The following is an 18,803-nucleotide window of genomic DNA, read 5'->3' on the forward strand; positions in this document are numbered from 1 at the left end:
TCCTCTCTACAAACGTTACCTAAACGCAAAATTTATTTGCGTTCAAAATTCAAAAAAAGTAATTTGGATATTATTATTATTATTATTAGTAGTAGTAGTAGTAGTAGTAGTAGTATGTTGTTGTTGTTGTTGTTGTTGTTGTATTTTACTAAACGCTGAAATGGGGTAAATTACTATTTTTTAATAAATGTATGAATGGTGCACAGGACTATAAACTTAAAAAAGTAACTCTGAATACATAACTCTGCACTCACACATAAATTATATGAATAATTTTAGTGCTTTCAAATCGATCAAACGCGATTAATCGTATCTAACATAAAAGGTTGTAAACATATTCACACACACACACACACACACACACACACACACACACACACACACACACGTTTATGTTAGATTTGATTAATCACAATTGATCGATTTGACAGCACTAATAATTATGAATGATGTAATATTATTTATTATTATTATGCTTATTCAATTTAATGAAGAAGAAAAAGAACATGATGAAGAAATGTATAGAGTAAAAAGAAAAGAAGAAATAGTTTACCTGAATTGATTTAACTAATATATTTGACTCCATTAATAACAAAAAGTTGTCTTTTACTAAAAGATGTAAAGGGATAAATGACTAGCTTTGATAAACATATGAATTGTGCACAGGACGATAAACAGGTCCACAAATGAAAAAACAACAAAAACAAATAAGAAACTCATGATAATTTATATGAATATAAATGTAATATTGTTTATTATTATAACACTTACTAAATTATAATAATTGAATTGATTTGAATAAATACATATTTCTATGAACTCATAATAACAGCCCAATAATTTAGGTCAAGAATTGTTATATAATATTATAAATTATTATTAATTGTTCTTGTTTTATTATTTATAGAAACATTATAAAAATATGGCTATATAAAACAACACATTTTATTCATAATTGTTTCAGTATTGAATTTTAATGATCTTATAATTTGTAAATGATATAATATTTAGTATGGTAATTGTTTGCTTCTATTACTCTCCTCATTTGTAAATCGCTTTGGATAAAAGCATCTGCTAAATTATTGGAAATTATTAACAACATATTCCAAAAAAAAAAAAAATGTAAATAATATTTCAGTCAGTCAGCACACATAAAAGATACATCTAAAATGCTTGAGTTTCTTTGATAAAGGGATATTTCACCCAAAAATGAAAACGTTGTCATCATTTACTCTCCCTAATATTGTTCTAAACCTGTAAGATTCTGAAATTAATGTTGAGTCTGAATGTTGGTAACCAGACAGTTGATGGCACCCATTGACTTCCACGTTGTTATTGTTGTTTCCTACTATGGAAGTCAATGGGTGCCGTCAACTGTTTGATTACCAACATACTTCAGAATATCTTTTGTGTTCAACGTTAGAAAGAAACTCATTCAGGTTTGGAACAACTTGAGGCTGAGTAAAATCATTTTTGGGTGAACTCTCCCTTATTGCCAGTGACTGGATGGGGGGAGCAGCCGGAGGACAGGCTGTGGGCGGGAGGGTGTAACTGCGGAGTGCGCATGCGCTCATGACGCGCCAGACTGGTCGATCAGGAGGGCTCTACTACACCGAGAAGGAGAGTGAGTGAGGACGTCAGTACATCAGTGAACAGCCCGAAGGGAAGAAGTGGACAGTCCCTTAAAATATCAAGACAAAACCTTGGAAAACGAGAGCTTGTTGTTTTTCCCTCAGTCAGTGCATGTGTAGGTGACACCGGAGCATGTCACTATGACAACGTTCGGACTTTACATAGTAGCCTTCATCATCTCAGTAGGCGCTCAGTAGATACATAATAACCGCACGAGTCGTTAAGGACTGTCAGTTGTCAATCCTAGAAGAAGATCGCAGAAGACATGGAACAGAGACTTGGTACAATGATCAGCTAGCGTCTTATGTGCCCAGTCTAGAAGATTAGAGGAGAAACCGAAGACAGCAGCACACCTGGAGCGGCTCGAGCAGAATGGATTTCAGCACCATCCGGAACCTCATCACTAGATACGTGAGTAGACACGCGATCACTCTCGAGTCTCGACAACTTGTTGGTTTGGTTTGCTCCATTTCGAAGGGCTGCAGTGCTTGTGATACACATGTGCTTTAAATCCGCGAATGAGACGTTGTGTCTTAATTTGTCCGTTTACAAGGCGTGTGTGCATCACTTTTGAGCCTGTCTCTGTGAATAAATAAGCTAGCAATGGACGCAACCGATATATACAGTTACTAATCTCAGGCGTTTGTAATGAAGTTTTCACTGCGGTTCAATTCCGGTCCCGATTGACTGTGACCTGAATTCCCAAGCGAAGTCACTAATGTTATATTTTAATGCCTCGTGAAGACACGCGCTGAGCTCATGACTGAGAAATCACAGCTTGCGTTATGAAATATCAAAAATGGAAATTGGCCTCAATGAATTAACGTTAAAACAGGCGTGGACGGACAGGTGTTGGTCATTGAAAAAGAATGCGAGTCGTTTATTGTATTTGCCAATATGTGACGTTAGTGTAACATGAGTTATTTTTTTAACCATTAACGTAGGAAGGTTGTAAGAACATGTTTGATTAAACTAAAATCTAACAGAATATCGAAAAATAATAATAATAATCTAGTTTTAACACATCAAATGTCTAAATTTCCTCAATTAAAATGAAACTATAGTGTTATAGTGTTTTAGTCAAACTATATAGTGTTTTAGTCAAGCTCAATACTCATACATCCTTGCTAGTTACTGTAAGAACAGTAATCAAATACCTATGAAATACCTATTTTTCTTTAATTTAATGGAAATAAAAGTGTTTATTTCCAAACTATAGTGTTTTAGTCAAGCTCATACTCATACATCCTTGCTTGTTACTGTAAGAACAGTAATCAAATACCTATTTTTCTTTCATTTAATGGAAATAAAAGTTTATCAATGACTAAACCAACTTTTGCTCCATACTATCTATAGATACCACTTAATTTGGACTGAATTTGCTAATTTTGTTTGTTTAATTCTGGTTTATTTCATTTTTGATAAATATAGCATTTAGTTTGACCTCCTTTATTATTTGTTTATAAAGGGAAAAATCATTAGAAAACATATAAAACCTTAATTTGTACCCTGTTAATAAGAAGTGAATATTTCATGTTATTTTGTGCATCAGTGAAAAATGAGAAAAAAAGTAACATTGTTGCTCTACATTGTTTTATTATATAATCCAATCGTTTTCATAGACGGGTCACGGGTTCAATCGATAGCTTACTGCATGCCATTCCTACACAGATTAGACCTGCTTTTAAGCCACTTAGCACTCAGTATAGGCAAGAGTACATGCTAAACCACTGTCCAAGCTGTTGGGGGTTAGAGAAAGAGATTTGCTCAGTAACAGAATCAAATATGTGCAGGTTATATGTGTCAGCATGTAAGGTTAAGGACATTTTTCTATAGACAACATTCACTTTGAGTAGAGTGGTAACTTGTTAGTTTCCTAATTTAAAGACCCTTAGGCAAGATACTATTTTTAATTTAGTAGTGCGTACAGTATAAGCCAGATTTTGTGGGTTAAAATCTATTGTATATGTAAATACAATAACTTGAGGATATTATGTAAAATCTATGTGTGCTGGGAGCTTAATGTTAGGACAGTTTCTGATCTTGAATGTTGAATTAATTATGTTAGATGCAATGGAACAACACTTAAAGCAGGGGTGGGCAAACTTTTTGGCTCAAGGGCCACACTGGGTTTTAAAATTTGACAGAGGGCCGGCTCAGTAGCAGATTATGAAACACGATCTCATGAAAGTGTGTATCTATACCACGAATTTTATTTCTTGTGCCATTTATACGCCAAAAATGTTTGAGGTTAATTTTTAATTAGTCATATGTTAGATAATTATAGCCTATACTTTTTAAATATTGTTTATCCTTATTATTATTTAATGGTCCTAACAGTAAATTAGAAAGTGTACACTTAGAAGAGTAAAAATGACAGAAGGTTACGTTAATTCAACTTTATTAAAACTGCATATGGCAATCAATTTGCACTTCAAAAAGTCATACATTTGTGGAAAAAAACGGAATAAACGAATATACAAATTTATTTTAAGAATAATAAAATAAAACATAAAAAGCAAAGGCAGATCAGAACATTTAATGAAAAAAAACGGGTTCTGTACATGGCAGACAGGGGAGCGTAGTCGAAAGCCGGGCGATAAAGGTCGGTAAACGGAATCACTCAGTCAGGATACATCCACAAATCCAGAGGAGCAAAGAAACTAAATAGCAGACAAATCAAAGGAAAAACTAAACAGGTGTGCAAGCGGTTACCAAACATTTTTTTTTTCTCTGTGAGTTTCCAAAAAAGGAAAAAACATTAACGTGCAACAAGTCTATGCGCTTAAGTCGCTGTCTGTTTGGTTTCCATGGTGACGCGTCATTGCTTGTTACGTGACACACCGCAGCCACAACAGCGCTTAATGAATTATGATCTGCTTTTATGTCATATTTTCCTTTTTTACAGCTATGGCATGCAATATCTGATATTCCGATTGTCAAATATATGCAACGCAATATATATATTACGCAAAGTATTGCAAGAAAAAGGCTAAATGAATGCGATCTTAAGACAATTTTTAAAATACTCGACGGGCCGGATTAAACAGCCTAACGGGCCGTATGTGGCCCGCGGGCCGTAGTTTGCCCACCCCTGACTTAAAGGGTTAGTTCACCCAAAAATGAAAATTCTGTCAGTAATTAGTTACTCACCCTCATGTTGTTCCAACCGCGTAAGACCTTCGTTCATCTTCGGAACATAAATTAAGATATTTTTGATGAAATCTGAGTGCTGGATCACTTCTCCATAGGCTGCTAGGTGGCCGAAACTTGCTGGCCCAGAAAAGTTATTAAAGAGATCGTTAATATAGTCCAAGTGACTACAGTGGCTCAATCTTAAGTATATCAAGCGACGAGAATACTTTTTGTGCGCAAAAACAAACAAAAATAACGACTTTATTCCACTATTCATTTCCTTCTCTCTGGACCTCTAGTTGGTTCGCGTAGTGTTTTTGCGCAGCGCGTCTGTTACACGTCACCACGTAGGCTCACTATTGGCCGACGCTGGTCATGTGTGTGATGCGTGTTGACGTGCAACACAGACGCAAAAACACTATGAGGCCCAGAGAGAAGGAAATGAATAGTGGAATAAAGTCGTTATTTTTGTTCGTTTTTGCGCACAAAAAGTATTCTCGTCGCTTGATATACTTAAGATTGAGCCACTGTAGTCACTTGGACTATATTAACGATCTCTTTAATAACTTTTCTGGGCCAGCAAGTTTCGGTCACCTAGCAGCCTATGGAGAAGTGATCAGCTCTCAGATTTCATCAAAAATATCTTAATTTGTGTTCCGAAGATGAACGAAGGTCTTACGCGGTTGGAACAACATGAGGGTGAGTAATTACTGACAGAATTTTCATTTTTGGGTGAACTAACCCTTTAAGTCGTTTATATTCTGACTAAAGGCCCGTTCATATCAAGGACAATAACGATAAATATGTCTAGTCATATTTATAGTTATCGTTCTTGGTGTGAACGGGCTTTAAGAATATTGGTTGGTGGCTGAAATGGTGAAAAAGCCTGTACAAATTGCATGAGTATTTAGTTTCCCCATCGCTGAAGGCCATATTAATCTGTTATTCTGTACTCTGTCACTGTAAGCAAGCTGACATGTGAACAGATGAGCAAAATCTCTTGCGCTGTCTAGACAGTCTGTAAAAAAAACAGATGAAAAGATGAAGAGTGTGCGATAAACATGACGTGAGAAATAATGGTCATGTCACAAACACCTCTCATCTGTCTGTTTATGTGTTTGTGTTTTGTTTGCTCAGGTTTTTACGGTAAACCATATATCACATAGGGCTCAACAATAAGGCCAGAGTGAGAGAGTTTTGGGACGGAATGATCGCTTCAGTTTCAGTTTAGTATCATTGGGATATTATAGATTTTATATTTTGAATTACTTTTTATTTGAATATTTTCTGTTTTCATTTTAATTGGTAATGTTTCAGTAGTTTTGTTGTGTCCTCATTCATCTCAATGGCAAAAAGTGTCCCAATCAACTTCAATTCACCCCATAAATATTGATATTCTTATCATTATAGATTGTTATTCATTTCTATTTCAGTTTTAGACAGTTAAACTAAATGAAATTGAGAAATCTTGCCAACTAAACTAAAAGAAGTTTAATTTCTTGTCTAGTTTTATTTCAGTTTTAGTTTTCTATAAGTGCCCTGCGCTGCTTGTGTCATTAAATATTAGATTTGTTAATCATATTGGGTTTTTATGCCTGGCATTTGACCAGTTAAAAAATGTTGACAAGGTTATTCAAAAAAATGTATTGTTGACTTCTGCACACAGTATGGCGAGGTTATGTCAAACATACAAAATTGTACTTGCATCAGTGAGGTTTGAGAAAAATGCAATAAAATGCAAGTCTTTCTTTCTAAACTTATCCTGAGGAAAAGTTTATATTTATGAAAGGTAAATACAAGTCAATTTTGCTAGAAAACAAGCAGTTCATTTATCCCAGCCTAACCAATCATTTAGATAGAGCTGTGTCATGAGATCGGACGGAGTGTGTTAGTCACATGAGTTTTCCTGTGAAAAGCACAGTCCACCCCATTGCTCTTTGATCTAATGCACGGTAATGCAGGTTGGCAGAGTGAGAGGAGAAAGGCAAATGAGAGTACCGGGCAGAAGAGAGATGGAGCGAGAAAAGGATGGTGGAGAATGAGATGGGTCAGAGAAGATGAGAAATAAGTCCCTGTGTGGATTTGACTGGCTCAGACGACAAAGGAAGTGACAGTGGAATGATTTGCTTTCACCTGTAGTAGCGCTCACTTCAGAGTCTGTCTGCTGAATGGGCATTTTCAATGTAGGAAGATAAATATGAAATGGAAATGTGAAACCTGTTTTAATATGTAAAGCTCATCATTTTTCGTTCAGATAGAATAGTAGGTTAGATAAATGGTAATTGTGTGGTCTTCTTTAAAGTCCAGTGGAATGTTTCCGGATTAGATTAGAATGTGTGCAGTGTGTGTGTTTTTTTTTTTTTTTCAGCGTTCAAATATTTCTAATACTTTTCAGTATTCAAATAAAAGTAGTCAGTTGTAGATTGATTCTCCATAGCACAAAGTAAAACTCTGGTGCTTTCAAAACATCCTAACATGGCAACGTTTTCAACCAATGGTGGAAGTTTGGGGTTGGGCTATCTTTTTGATCGACCAATGGCAGATGGAGACCGTTTTAAAATCAATCATTGAATTGAGTAATGTCTTTCTACTTACTGAATATAATGCTGTATACAAGTGAAATGGTACTCATTATTCCACGATAGACATTTCAAATCTTAGTATGCTACGTTACCAACGCATTTTGTGTAAAAATGCCTTAACTTTGGTAGTTATTAAGAAAGAAATGTTAAAAATCGTGGATCTCTTGTATACTGCTATTTTTGAGAAATGTAGTATTCTACATTAAAAAAAAAACATTTTATTGCTGCAATATTGCATACTGTCTTATTCCGAACGTAGCGAATTAACTGTTTCTTAGCTGTTTTTTGTTTAACAATCACTTTGATTTAATAATACAGAATAGTTGTCTTAAACAATACGCACAATTATTTACATGATAGACCTGGTATTACTGCACAAAAAGGCAACTTCGAGCCATCACCGGCTTCTGAATAATTTCCATCCTTAGACAGGAAGTAGCATGACTGCCCATATCCTGTCTCAGGAGGCTTCGAGGAAATCTGAGCTCTTTGTACAGAGGTAATCTCATCGTCTGCGGGCCAGCAGGAAATACTTATTGGAAATCATCCTACATGAGCAGGAATATGTTTCTGCTGGTCAGACAGTGAAACAACATGCAAAGTCATCACAAGCAAGTTCCTACTTCAATGTTTCTCTTTACAACTTTGAACATGATGATTTTAGTGTATTTCATAAAATCCATTTAGTATGAGAGTAGAACTTGCATGAAGTATTATTTGGGATACATTTAAAATATGCAGCCGTCACTTGGCTGATGTCCTTGGCAAAAACTTTCCAACAAATTTGAACAAACAAACAGATGTGGGTATTTACTGTATGTGAGTTTCTTATGATGGATAAGGTTGGTTTAATAAAGCTCACAGCATAGATCTGAGTGATGCTGTTGTCAAAGTTAACACAAATGAAATTCTGTCATCATTTACTTCCCTCTCATATCATACTGAATTGACATTTTTGGCACTGCTGGTTTAGACTGCTGAAGAAGACGTACACATGCAGGCACACGCGGTTGTTCGCCATTCATACCGCTGACAACGGATGCTGACCCGTGAACCGTATCCTGGAATGATAAATGAATTGTTGGTAATCAATATGGGTGATGAAATGATAATCATTATCTTCACGCTTGACGTACTCATCATAGTTCAACTGAAGTTCACGGTCTTAATTACAGAGATGGGTGCGCTGTGAGAAAACCACTATAAGATTTTTGCAGTAAAATGGCTAAATGTGTTCTCTCAAACTCTTACTTGGACTCTTCCAATTTGAGCGGACGGCTGCATTCCATTCTGAGCAACTGATAAGTGACAGCAAACTGTCAGCCGAACCCTGGTCCCTCAGGGTCTGTCAAACAGCAGCACCATGTGATTCTTTGCTAAGTGGAATGATCTAATGACTGTTGCTGTGGTCAAACATGATGTAATAATGCTGAGGTTTGTTCCCCTGTGTATGTGTCGCTGGATTTGAGTTCAGTAAAGAAAAGCGCATTCAAAAACTGGATTGGGGGGTGGGGGGGTGGGGGTGGGGGTAATCGTTTGATGTAGCTTTAGGGTGGAAACATGGCTGTGTGTGAGAGTGACAGAGAAAAATGCTTGAAGAAAACTTAATAAAGGTCAGGAAGATATGCTTAGGCTATGTTTTGACAGAATTGTCACCTTCCATAAAAATATAAAAGTATCAGACGCTCATTTCTTCTCTCAAGCAGAAAATAGTGCGATCCACCAAAATTGATGCATTTAGCACAACATAACAGTTTCTCTCTCTCTCTCTCTCTCTCTCTCTCTCTCTCTCTCTCTCTCTCTCTCTCTCTCTCTCTCTCTCTCTCTCTCTCTCAAAAGAAAATATTAAATAGTCATTTGACAATCATATGACCGTGACTCTGAGAGTCTGTGGTATTTGTATTGGGTTTTCTGTACTTTCAGAAAGCAAGTAAATCTGAAGTCTTGGAACTAAGTTGTAGGTTAATGGTCTATAGAAATACCAGACCCTTTAGTCTTAAACTTTACAGCGGAAGACAATTGTGTAGAGACAATTACATTTGAAAGGGAGGCTTAAGATAGAAACCTGCAAAAGACCTTGAGTTTGGAGTTCTTGGGTGTAACCCTGTATAGACTCACTTCAACTGCCCTAAGAAAAAAAAAACATGCTGCAACAAGCAGAGAGTGTTGTTCATTCATTCTGATTTTTCTTTTTTTCCAGGGGGGTTTAAAATTATTTTCTTAAATGTTATTAGATTTATGTTAAAATGATGATTTAGAATTTTCAAAGACGTAGAAGTTCTTTTAGGATATGTCCACACTAGTGTGTTTTCATACTGGCGCGTTTCAGAAAAGATCTCCGTCCGAAAACACGTCACTTGACCATTCATGCACACAGCGCATAGTAATGTAAACTGTTGCCGATTGCTCTAGTAGCTGGCCTCTTGCACATGTTGGTAGAGTCTAAAATGCAGTTTAACTGCACAATGGCTGCTAAAAGGACAACAAAGTCAGCAAATCTTGCAGTTCCATCTCCATGATATTGATTATACGGTCGTCAAGGCTGGTCTGTTATTGTCGTGTTCCGATCGTTTAACAGTCATATGATGGGGTGTGACAAATCAGAGAAGGATACTTCATGATCCAGAAGACCCAATCAGGGACTGAATGTGGGAAGCAACGCCTTTAGTTTTCAAGAGTCTCCGTTTTGGTCCATTTGCACTGAAATGCAACACCGGAGTATTCAAACTAAAACTGGGTCTGCAGCGTTTCCAAAAGTCTCAGTTTTCGAGGATCGAAAACTCAGAAGTAGTGTGGACAGCAGGCGTACCCGTAGCAAGTTATGCGTTTTAAAGCGAAAACGCACTAGTAAAAACTTTGCCTTAATATTCACTCAGATTCATAAATCAACGATGTGTGTTAGCCTATCACTTAATCAGGATAAGGAAGGGCTATATCACACTTCAGACTGCTCAAAGCCTATGCAAATGCCCTGATGATAACTCAGTTGTTGTAGAACTTCTGCTCCCATATAAAGTACTGTAGCTCTTGAGGGCTTACTGCACTCTTAATGCAACAGTCAGAGGAAAAAGCCACTGGAATAATGGCCTATTGATGGCTGTGAAATTGAATTGTGCTTGTTAAAAGAACACATGACCCTCCACTCGATAGCAATAGAGAAGTCTGAATGCCATTGAATGGGCAGGTATTTATTTGAAATAGGATTTTTGGGCATTACATTTAGCTTTAAGATGTGGAGGGATTCATTCGAAACGGAACATGACCTTCAGTGGGCCTAAAAGTACATTTTTTTGACTGATGAATATACACAGTGACCCCCCCCCCTTTATTTCTCTTAATCTTGGAGAATGTTGTCCTGTATACTAAATTTATGTATATAAATGAAATCTGTCATCATGACATAAAAGAACTGCCTGCCCTTCTCAAGAGATCCCTGCAAAAGATGTGTAGTAATAAAATGATTTTTGTTTTGAGTAATTCAACAGACATTCTTTGCTGAGTCAGACATGAAAGTGTTGTTGAGTTTATGCAGTGTACCCACAGATCGATAGAAGCATTTACAAGGGCTCAGCTGCTTAGATCCAGGTGTCCCTGCCTGCTGGGAATGGACATTCACGCTGCATTTGTTTCTTTGCTGACCTGAGATCAGTTTAACACTCTGTCTGATGAACATTGTAGGCCCTGTTTACACCTGGTATCACGATTCGTTTGGACGATCGGATCACAAGTATCTGATCTAGCAAACAGATCAGTGGATGATGAAGTCAACATTGGACTGCATAATATCCTACAACAAACCAGGGACTGATGCGAGGATCCTGTTTGTGGACTTCTGCTCGGCCTACTCCTCCAGACTAAGTTAACCCAGCTCTCTGTTCCTAGCTCTATTTGTCAGTGTATCAGCGAACGCTGTGTGCGTGTTTCGTCTTCAACCCAAAAGTTGGGTCTTCAGCCGACAAAGTTTAAATCCCGCCTAGCTAGTGCACTTTTCATACGGTTTACGCATTACTAGGTCAGTAGGCTGAGAGTAGGTGGTATTTTGTGGCCATTCAAATGCATTTGACCAAATGAGCGTCCACACTATGAAAGGAAATCCAGTCGAATGCGTTTTCGACTACCTCTGGAAATGGCCGAAAGTGGACAAGCTCAAAACATTTTAGATACAGTTTACACCTGTATTTAGCATTGTCCACTTGTGATCAGATCGACCAAAAGCATCTTAATACCAGGTGTAAACAGGGCCTTAGGTAGAGAATGGACAAGCCTGTCCCAGATCATTGTGAAAGGGAATGTTTTCACAAGTTCTAAGCCTTCTATAGGAGATAGATTAAGTATTGTCCTTTTTTGTCCATGCTAAAAGACTGAGGGACATCCTCTTGAGTATGCATTTAGTTTTTGGTTATTGTACATATATATACATATAGACCTGATTACAGCTTTTCTTGGGCACTTTTTTGACATGGAAGTAATTATTTAATTTTAGAACTGACTTTGCATTTCTTGCAATCTTGAAAGTCCCATTTTTAGATAAATAGCCTGGAATTAATTAAAAAAATGTTTTTGCTGAAATGAGTAGTTAGATTGAAAGAGCTATATTTAGCATACTGTAACGGTCATTTGGCTTTTCGCAGGTGTCCAGATGGAAGTTTCATAAATGTGAAACATGAGTGTTTTAATATAGCCCTTGATTTATCAAACACCATAATCTAACCTTCACTTGTCCTCATTCGCTTTTTCTTTTCATCCCTTCCCACCATCACTAGAAACACTGAATGCTCTAAAGGAGATTAACCTGACAGGAGAGTTCAGCAGATCAAGCTGCCAGAAGTTCTGGTCATGTGACCTCACCCCTGTCTGATCCCATAATGCCCCAGGTGGTAAGAGCCTGGCCAGGAAGGCAAAGAGAGATTTATTGGAAAATATGTTTTGATATATTGATATCAAATATCAGAATTTTTAGTATCTGTCGCAGTGGAACAATAAGACCAAAGGGTTAAATTAATATTGTGATCAATACTCAAAAAAATATACTCTACCATTCAAATGTTTGGGGTCAGAACAATTTTTTTTTAAAAGAAATTAATGCTTTTATTCAGCAAGGATGCATTACATTGATAAAAAATTAGAGTAAATACATTTTATAATGTTACAAACCATTTTTATTTCAAATAAATGCGGTTCTTTCTATTTATCAAAGAAGCCTGAAACATTTTTTATCACTGTTTTCACAAAAATATTAAGCAGCAACTGTTTTCAACATTGATAATAATAAGAAATGTTATTTTAACAGCAAATCAGCATATTAGAGTATATTTTTGTCTGTCCAACAGTGAAGCTATTTGAATAGAATAGGGGTCGAAATAGACAACAGACTTATAAGACTACCAATCAAGAAAGCTGCTATCATCTCACTGGCCTTCAGGCATTGTGTGTGTATGTGTGTGTGCGTCAGTCCGACACAAGCAGTCCTTGTCTGAGCGACTCACAAACGGAGCATGTGACGTACTGTTTTGGGGATTTACACAACTAAACAAGGGATGGAAACTGACAGCACAAAATGGACGGCCATTAACAGTGTGACCCAGTGACTTCCAGTTCCCCATAGACCTGTGCTATATCTTCAATAATGAGAGAAAGGAAACAAAACGTCACACTTTGTATCCCAATATTCCTAAGAGACTCTCCACACGTTCGGATGATGAACTGCTTTGTGCAGGTGCAATAAAAATAGGAAAGTATTGTAGATAACAGTAACACCACTGCCAACGTTAGACTGTGCTTATTCATGCAGATATAGCTACAGCACTATCACAAATCAACACACACACACACACACACTGGATTTGTATAAAGCTATAATAATAAAATGCTGTGTTATCAGGTCAGAGTTACATTTAAAGCCATCCATCCATCCATCCATCCATCCATCCATCCATCCATCCATCCATCCATCCATCCATCCATCCATCCATCCATCCATCCATCCATCCATCCATCCATCCATCCATCCATCCCAAACCGTAGAGCAATGTCAAGGTCATGGGTTTGCACATCCCACTAAATTTGTTGTTTTAGAAGCACCGTTAAATGTAAACATGGCAATTACTGCCTGATTCCAAATTTCTGTGCCCATCAGGGTGGATTATGAAGACTAACATGTTTGTCTGACTTCCTGCTGGTTTGCTTAATTATGCATGAGATCAAAGTCACTGATGAAGTCATGTTATTAACATGCCCAGGACTCGTGATGATTACAAGATTAGTACTCCCTGTGAGGAGGCTACTTAATGAGCAAAAGCTAATTAGCCAGGCGCCACACTGCCTATTAGAGATCTCGACATACAAGAAAAGTTGATTTAGTGATCGCAGAGCCTGACTTGTTGCAGTTTGCATAGTGCATCAGATTATGGATATGTAACGTTTGTTTTTGAAGAATGAGAACAGAATAAGAAAGGTGACCTGGTTAAAATAAAAATAGAAAATGAAATTTACTTTTTTGGTCCGTTTTACCCAAGCTTAGGGAGAAGAATAATTTACTATTGGAGGCATCCACTGTTGCCAGATCTTCCCTTATTTTACGTCTTGTGGAGGCATATGGCCAATACAGTTGGCCGTCATTACACTTGTAGGAGCACTACTCGGATGGGAATTATAAAGATGGCTGGATAAGAAGGTGTGAAGAAAGAAAAAGCTGACATCTTTTTCAAACATTTACTTTGAACTCTCCTCATTTGAGTACATGCTATGACCATGGCCCATTTCTGCACAGGAGCTCACAGGAGCACAGGAAGTAGAAGCATTGATTTATTAAGAGTTGGCAAATTAAATCAAACCTTACGAGAGCGCCTGGCTTTTTCAGCAACTCCATTTGCCAGCATGACTCATTAATGAATGGAGGGATAATAGTCGCCACCGTCTGTGACTCTATTTGTCCCCAAGAGAATGTGTTATTTTAGACTCTGGTGGTATTGCGTGTGATGATGGCATTTGTCATCTTCCTCCGTGGGATATTTGAAAATTAACTTTTTTCCCCCATGATGCAGTTCCTTAAGAACACAATCCATTCTTTTGAGTGGCCATTTCTTGTTTTGACAATGATAAGTTGTAATGGATGAGAATATTATTACCAGAAATTGCCTGTAGTCAGTTTAAATGGGAAGCTGCTTTCTTCTGTTGCTGATTACTAATGTAGGTAGGCGGACATACTGGGTCAGGATCATCACAGTTAATATCCTGGACCCACTTTAAGACTTGAAACAACATCTTAGGGTTTTTACAGTAGTTACTTTAACTAGTTTTCTGATTGTCGGCACTCGTATTTTGTTAATTTTTAGCTTGTTTGAATAAAGATTCTGGATCCAGATCCATATTAGTTCTTCTAAAACCCCTTTTTTGCACCTTTATTTTGAAAATATTCGTTTGAACGGGTATCCTGTACATTTAAGGCTCTGCAGAATCTTGTTCTATTGACCTATTTTATCTTCTCCGGGGGAATATGAGGGCCCAAAGATAGATAGTGTGGTTAACAATCTTGGATATTTGCTTGCGTATCTTCTTGTGGATAATCAAGCATTCTTATGTCTCGCACAGGAATGTCTCCACTTTCACTCTGTATCTCAGCTGAACTTACTTTACTGTGCGAGCTGAAGACAAGCAAAGAGGTTGGTTGAAGCGACAGTCGGATCAAGCGTTGTGCAACATTAAAATCACACTGGAAAAAGCCGTTAATTGGCACAACATAGAGCCAGGGACCTCATAAGACCCCACAATCCTTTGAGTCTCTGGATGATAAAGCGTGTGAATGAATACGTTTCTTTGAACTGAGGAACAGGTTGAGAGAGTTCATAGTGATTTCATTGTGAAGTGGAGGATTAAGCCACTTTAGTAATGTTAGTCTGGGAGTAGAAATTGCCCTTCCTTGTGTTACACCGTAAGAGGGTGTATTCTGTAGAGGACTCAATAGTATAATGACAATAATGGGATATAACAGTATAAAGTCCACATAATAACGCTAAAGATACTGCGATACCCCTACAGTATTTGTGCAGCTGTCATTGAGAAGAACTGCTTTACATAATTCATATGTGAGCGACAAAGAAGCATTGATGCGAAAGATCAGAAAATAGAAAACAGGGCAGGATGTGTTCCTGAACAAATCAAGACGTTTAGTTGTTTACAGTTCCAACATTATAACTTGCCACATTAACATATTTATATTCATTAATAACCATTGGAACACTTATCCACAATGAAAACCATTAAGCAATATCTCATGAGCAAGACTGCTGATCATCAGCACGATTGCTATAGCGTGATCCTGTTTATGGAACTGTAATATAAAAACTATAAGTAGGCTAAATATTGAATAAACGTAGGCTACATTTTATACACAATTGCCAGTTTCTTTGTGCATTTTTCCTCCGTCAGCACAAATGACAAAGCAGTGACATTTAGTTCCTGAATGAATCAGTGTTTTGATTGAATTGATTTGGTTGAGTGAATGATTCAGTGATATTAATTTGAATTGAAGTAATTATAACTTTTCGTCTTTGTAAAGATCCAATTTAAATAGATAAATGATCAAGTCGTGAGATAAAGTTTTTAATTTACCATATTTTACTATAATTTCAACAAACAATATTTAGCCTAATTAATTAATTCATCTTCCACTTAAAATTACTATTATCGATATAAGACTTTGGCCACACCACCCATAGCAATACTCTCTTTTTGAAATGTTCTTGCATGTGTGGAGACATTTGGCACTCAAAGTGGGATTCTAATGGAGCTTTGACTTGGAGTCAGATGGCTTGAGGCTGTATAACCGATAACTGAAAGTCCTCTCAGACTTTCTTTTCTTGCTTCTCTTGAAGGTGCATGTTCTGCTTATGTAATGTTTGCCGATGACTTTCAGAAATGTTTTATTTTTCCGGAGTCTTAAATTGGACATCTTATGTTTTATTCAAGAGTCTGGTGCGGATACATTCTCACATTCTGTAAGTCATATGTCATCTAAACATCGCTAATGGTAGATTTCTGCCATACCCTGGGCTTACTGAAAGTCACTGGCAGGTGGAAGAAGCAGACAGATTATGTAACACCCATTTTTTGCTGAAAGATAAAAGCTGAAGCTATATCACTGATTGCATGGGAATTGAATGGGACAGGGGCTGAGCAAGCTCGAATCAATTCGGTTAAGCTTCTAAGGTTCATCACCATTTTTTGATGTTGCCTGAGTTTTAGAATTTACAGCCAGTGATGTGAAGATGAAACTTCATGCCACAGCTCAGTTTCATATTTCTACAGTTTCTGAGGCATTAGGGAGCATCTTAAAGTGCAGAAAGTGTGAATAAACACAAAGAAAGGACGACCAGATTTGTTTTGAGGTCGTAGATACTGTTCTGTTCTGAATAATGTAAGGGGGTAATTATTGTGCCTTTTCCAGTTTGATAAGGGGACTTTTAAAGTAAACTATTTGTAAAATTTTAAAGGGGTGGTATAATGCCCTTTTCACAAGATGTAAAATACGTCTTTGATGTCCCCAGAGTGTGTATGTGAAGTTTTAGCTCAAAATATCCCACAGATATTTTTATATAGCATGTTAAAATTGTCACTTTTTGAGGGTGAGCAAAAACGCACCGTTTTGTGTCTGTTCCTTTAAATATAAATGAGCTGCTGCTCCCGGCACAGAGGGCGGAGCTTCAAGAGGTTGCACTCACACAGACATGCACTGAAAATTTCAAAAACTTTTAGCCTTTTATGTTCAAACCGACTCAACCGACTCAAGAAGAAGTGACAACATGTAGAATGCAACAGGACCTTTCTGAATGGTTAGTTGCTGAATTTAGGTACCGTATTTTCCGGACTATAAGTCGCTCCGGAGTATAAGTCGCATCAGTCAAAAAATGCGTCATGAAGAGGAAAAAAACATATATAAGTCGCATTTATTTAGAAATTTATTTCACAAAATCCAAGACCAAGAACAGACATTTAATCTGGAAAGGCAAGTTATTCAACTACACAGTAGCACACAGAACAACAGGCTGAGTAGGTGTCCGGTATGTTAACGCAACACATTAACAGTTATTCAGCTACACAATAGCATAAAGAACATATACCTGGGAGGCTGAATAGGCTAAATTAACATAAGCCAGCGAGTCCAACAAGCAAGTTACCAGTAAACAAGTTCACCAAGCTCCTGTGATCTCATTCCACATCATTTTCTTCATCCTTGGTGTCGCTTCTGAACAACTCCGCCAACTAGAGCGCCCTCTCGCGGCTGTAGACGGCAATGTTTTCTCTTGGTTCATCTCAGTCTGAATTAATTTTGATATATGTCGCACCTGACTATAAGTCGCAGGACCAGCCAAACTATGAAAAAAAGTGCGACTTATAGTCCGGAAAATACGGTAGCTGATGTGTAGTTATCTTCTAGTCATTGATTAGCATATTCTGTCTTGATAATCTATAAATCGGGTTCCCGGGGGCGGGGTTTATGTAAATTCTAGGGTTGGTGATGTCACTAACCCGGGAGGAATGTCGTGTAGTCCCTACCAGCCATTTGTTGTAGTCCTTAAAAAGCAATTTCTTTAAAAGAAAATATCTCCATTTGCTTTGAACTTTGAGCGTCGTAAATGTGCAGATGTTGTTTATGCTCAAACAGCAACATTACACACTAACTAAAGTTAAAAAAGTGAAATCATATTCAGTCACCCCTTTAAAATCTTTATGTTGTGTTAAGAAACTGATTTCTTTTTCCAATTTCAATCTAAGTTAATACATTTTAGTACATGTTGGATGGAATATAAATATGCCTTGAATGAAGTGATAGGTTTGACAATTTTACTGTTATAATATTACAAGCATTGCCCTCAAGGTCATGAAAATGTGCTTCTAAGAATGAGGATTTAATGCTTTTATATACAACTATGCACCTTTCAATTATTATTTGTAACAACACGTACGATAACGTTATAAAAAATAAAGATTTGATTTATCTTTTAAAACTTCACTTGATGATGATGTCATTATGAGTTTTTTTTGGTTTTGTTTATTTATTTATTTAAAAAAAAAAGGTACACAACCTTGTTACACAACTTTTAGTCATTTTAATAATACATTGTCTCAACTATCATATATTAATAGATAGTCCAGGAAAATACACGGATAATGTGTCCCGGAATTTGTCCCGGAATCGTTTGATTTTGTTTCATTCACACTGCCAGTGATTTTCCGGAATCTGTGAGTGCGTTACATCGGGGTGTGACATCCCGTAAAGATCCCGTAAAGACATGTGACGTCAGGGTGTGATAACTCCTGTCAGATCTCAGTTCTGCTGAAAACTCCTCTTCGAAGGCACACAATTAACGTGCTGTGTGAAAGGGGCAGATAGATAGATGGATAGATTTAAATCTTTAGAATGTTTTCGGGATCCATTGCTATCCATTGAGAGAT

General features: G+C 37.1%; 1 protein-coding gene across 7 annotated transcripts in view; it reads left to right on the forward strand.

The window, feature by feature from the left end:
- The first annotated feature begins 1,560 nt into the window (after nucleotides 1-1,560).
- atp11a (ATPase phospholipid transporting 11A) overlaps nucleotides 1,561-18,803 on the forward strand; it is an 80,665-nt gene continuing 63,422 nt past the window's right edge. For all 7 annotated transcript variants that reach the window (XM_084105775.1, XM_084105776.1, XM_084105777.1 and 4 more), the window contains exon 1: nucleotides 1,561-2,043. In XM_084105775.1, the coding sequence (XP_083961901.1) occupies nucleotides 2,005-2,043 (39 nt within the window). In that variant the 5' untranslated portion in view covers nucleotides 1,561-2,004. The remainder of the gene's footprint in view (nucleotides 2,044-18,803) is intronic.

This window comes from Abramis brama, assembly GCF_963993115.1.
Source record: "Abramis brama genome assembly, chromosome: 2".
Classification (NCBI taxonomy): domain Eukaryota; kingdom Metazoa; phylum Chordata; class Actinopteri; order Cypriniformes; family Leuciscidae; genus Abramis; species Abramis brama.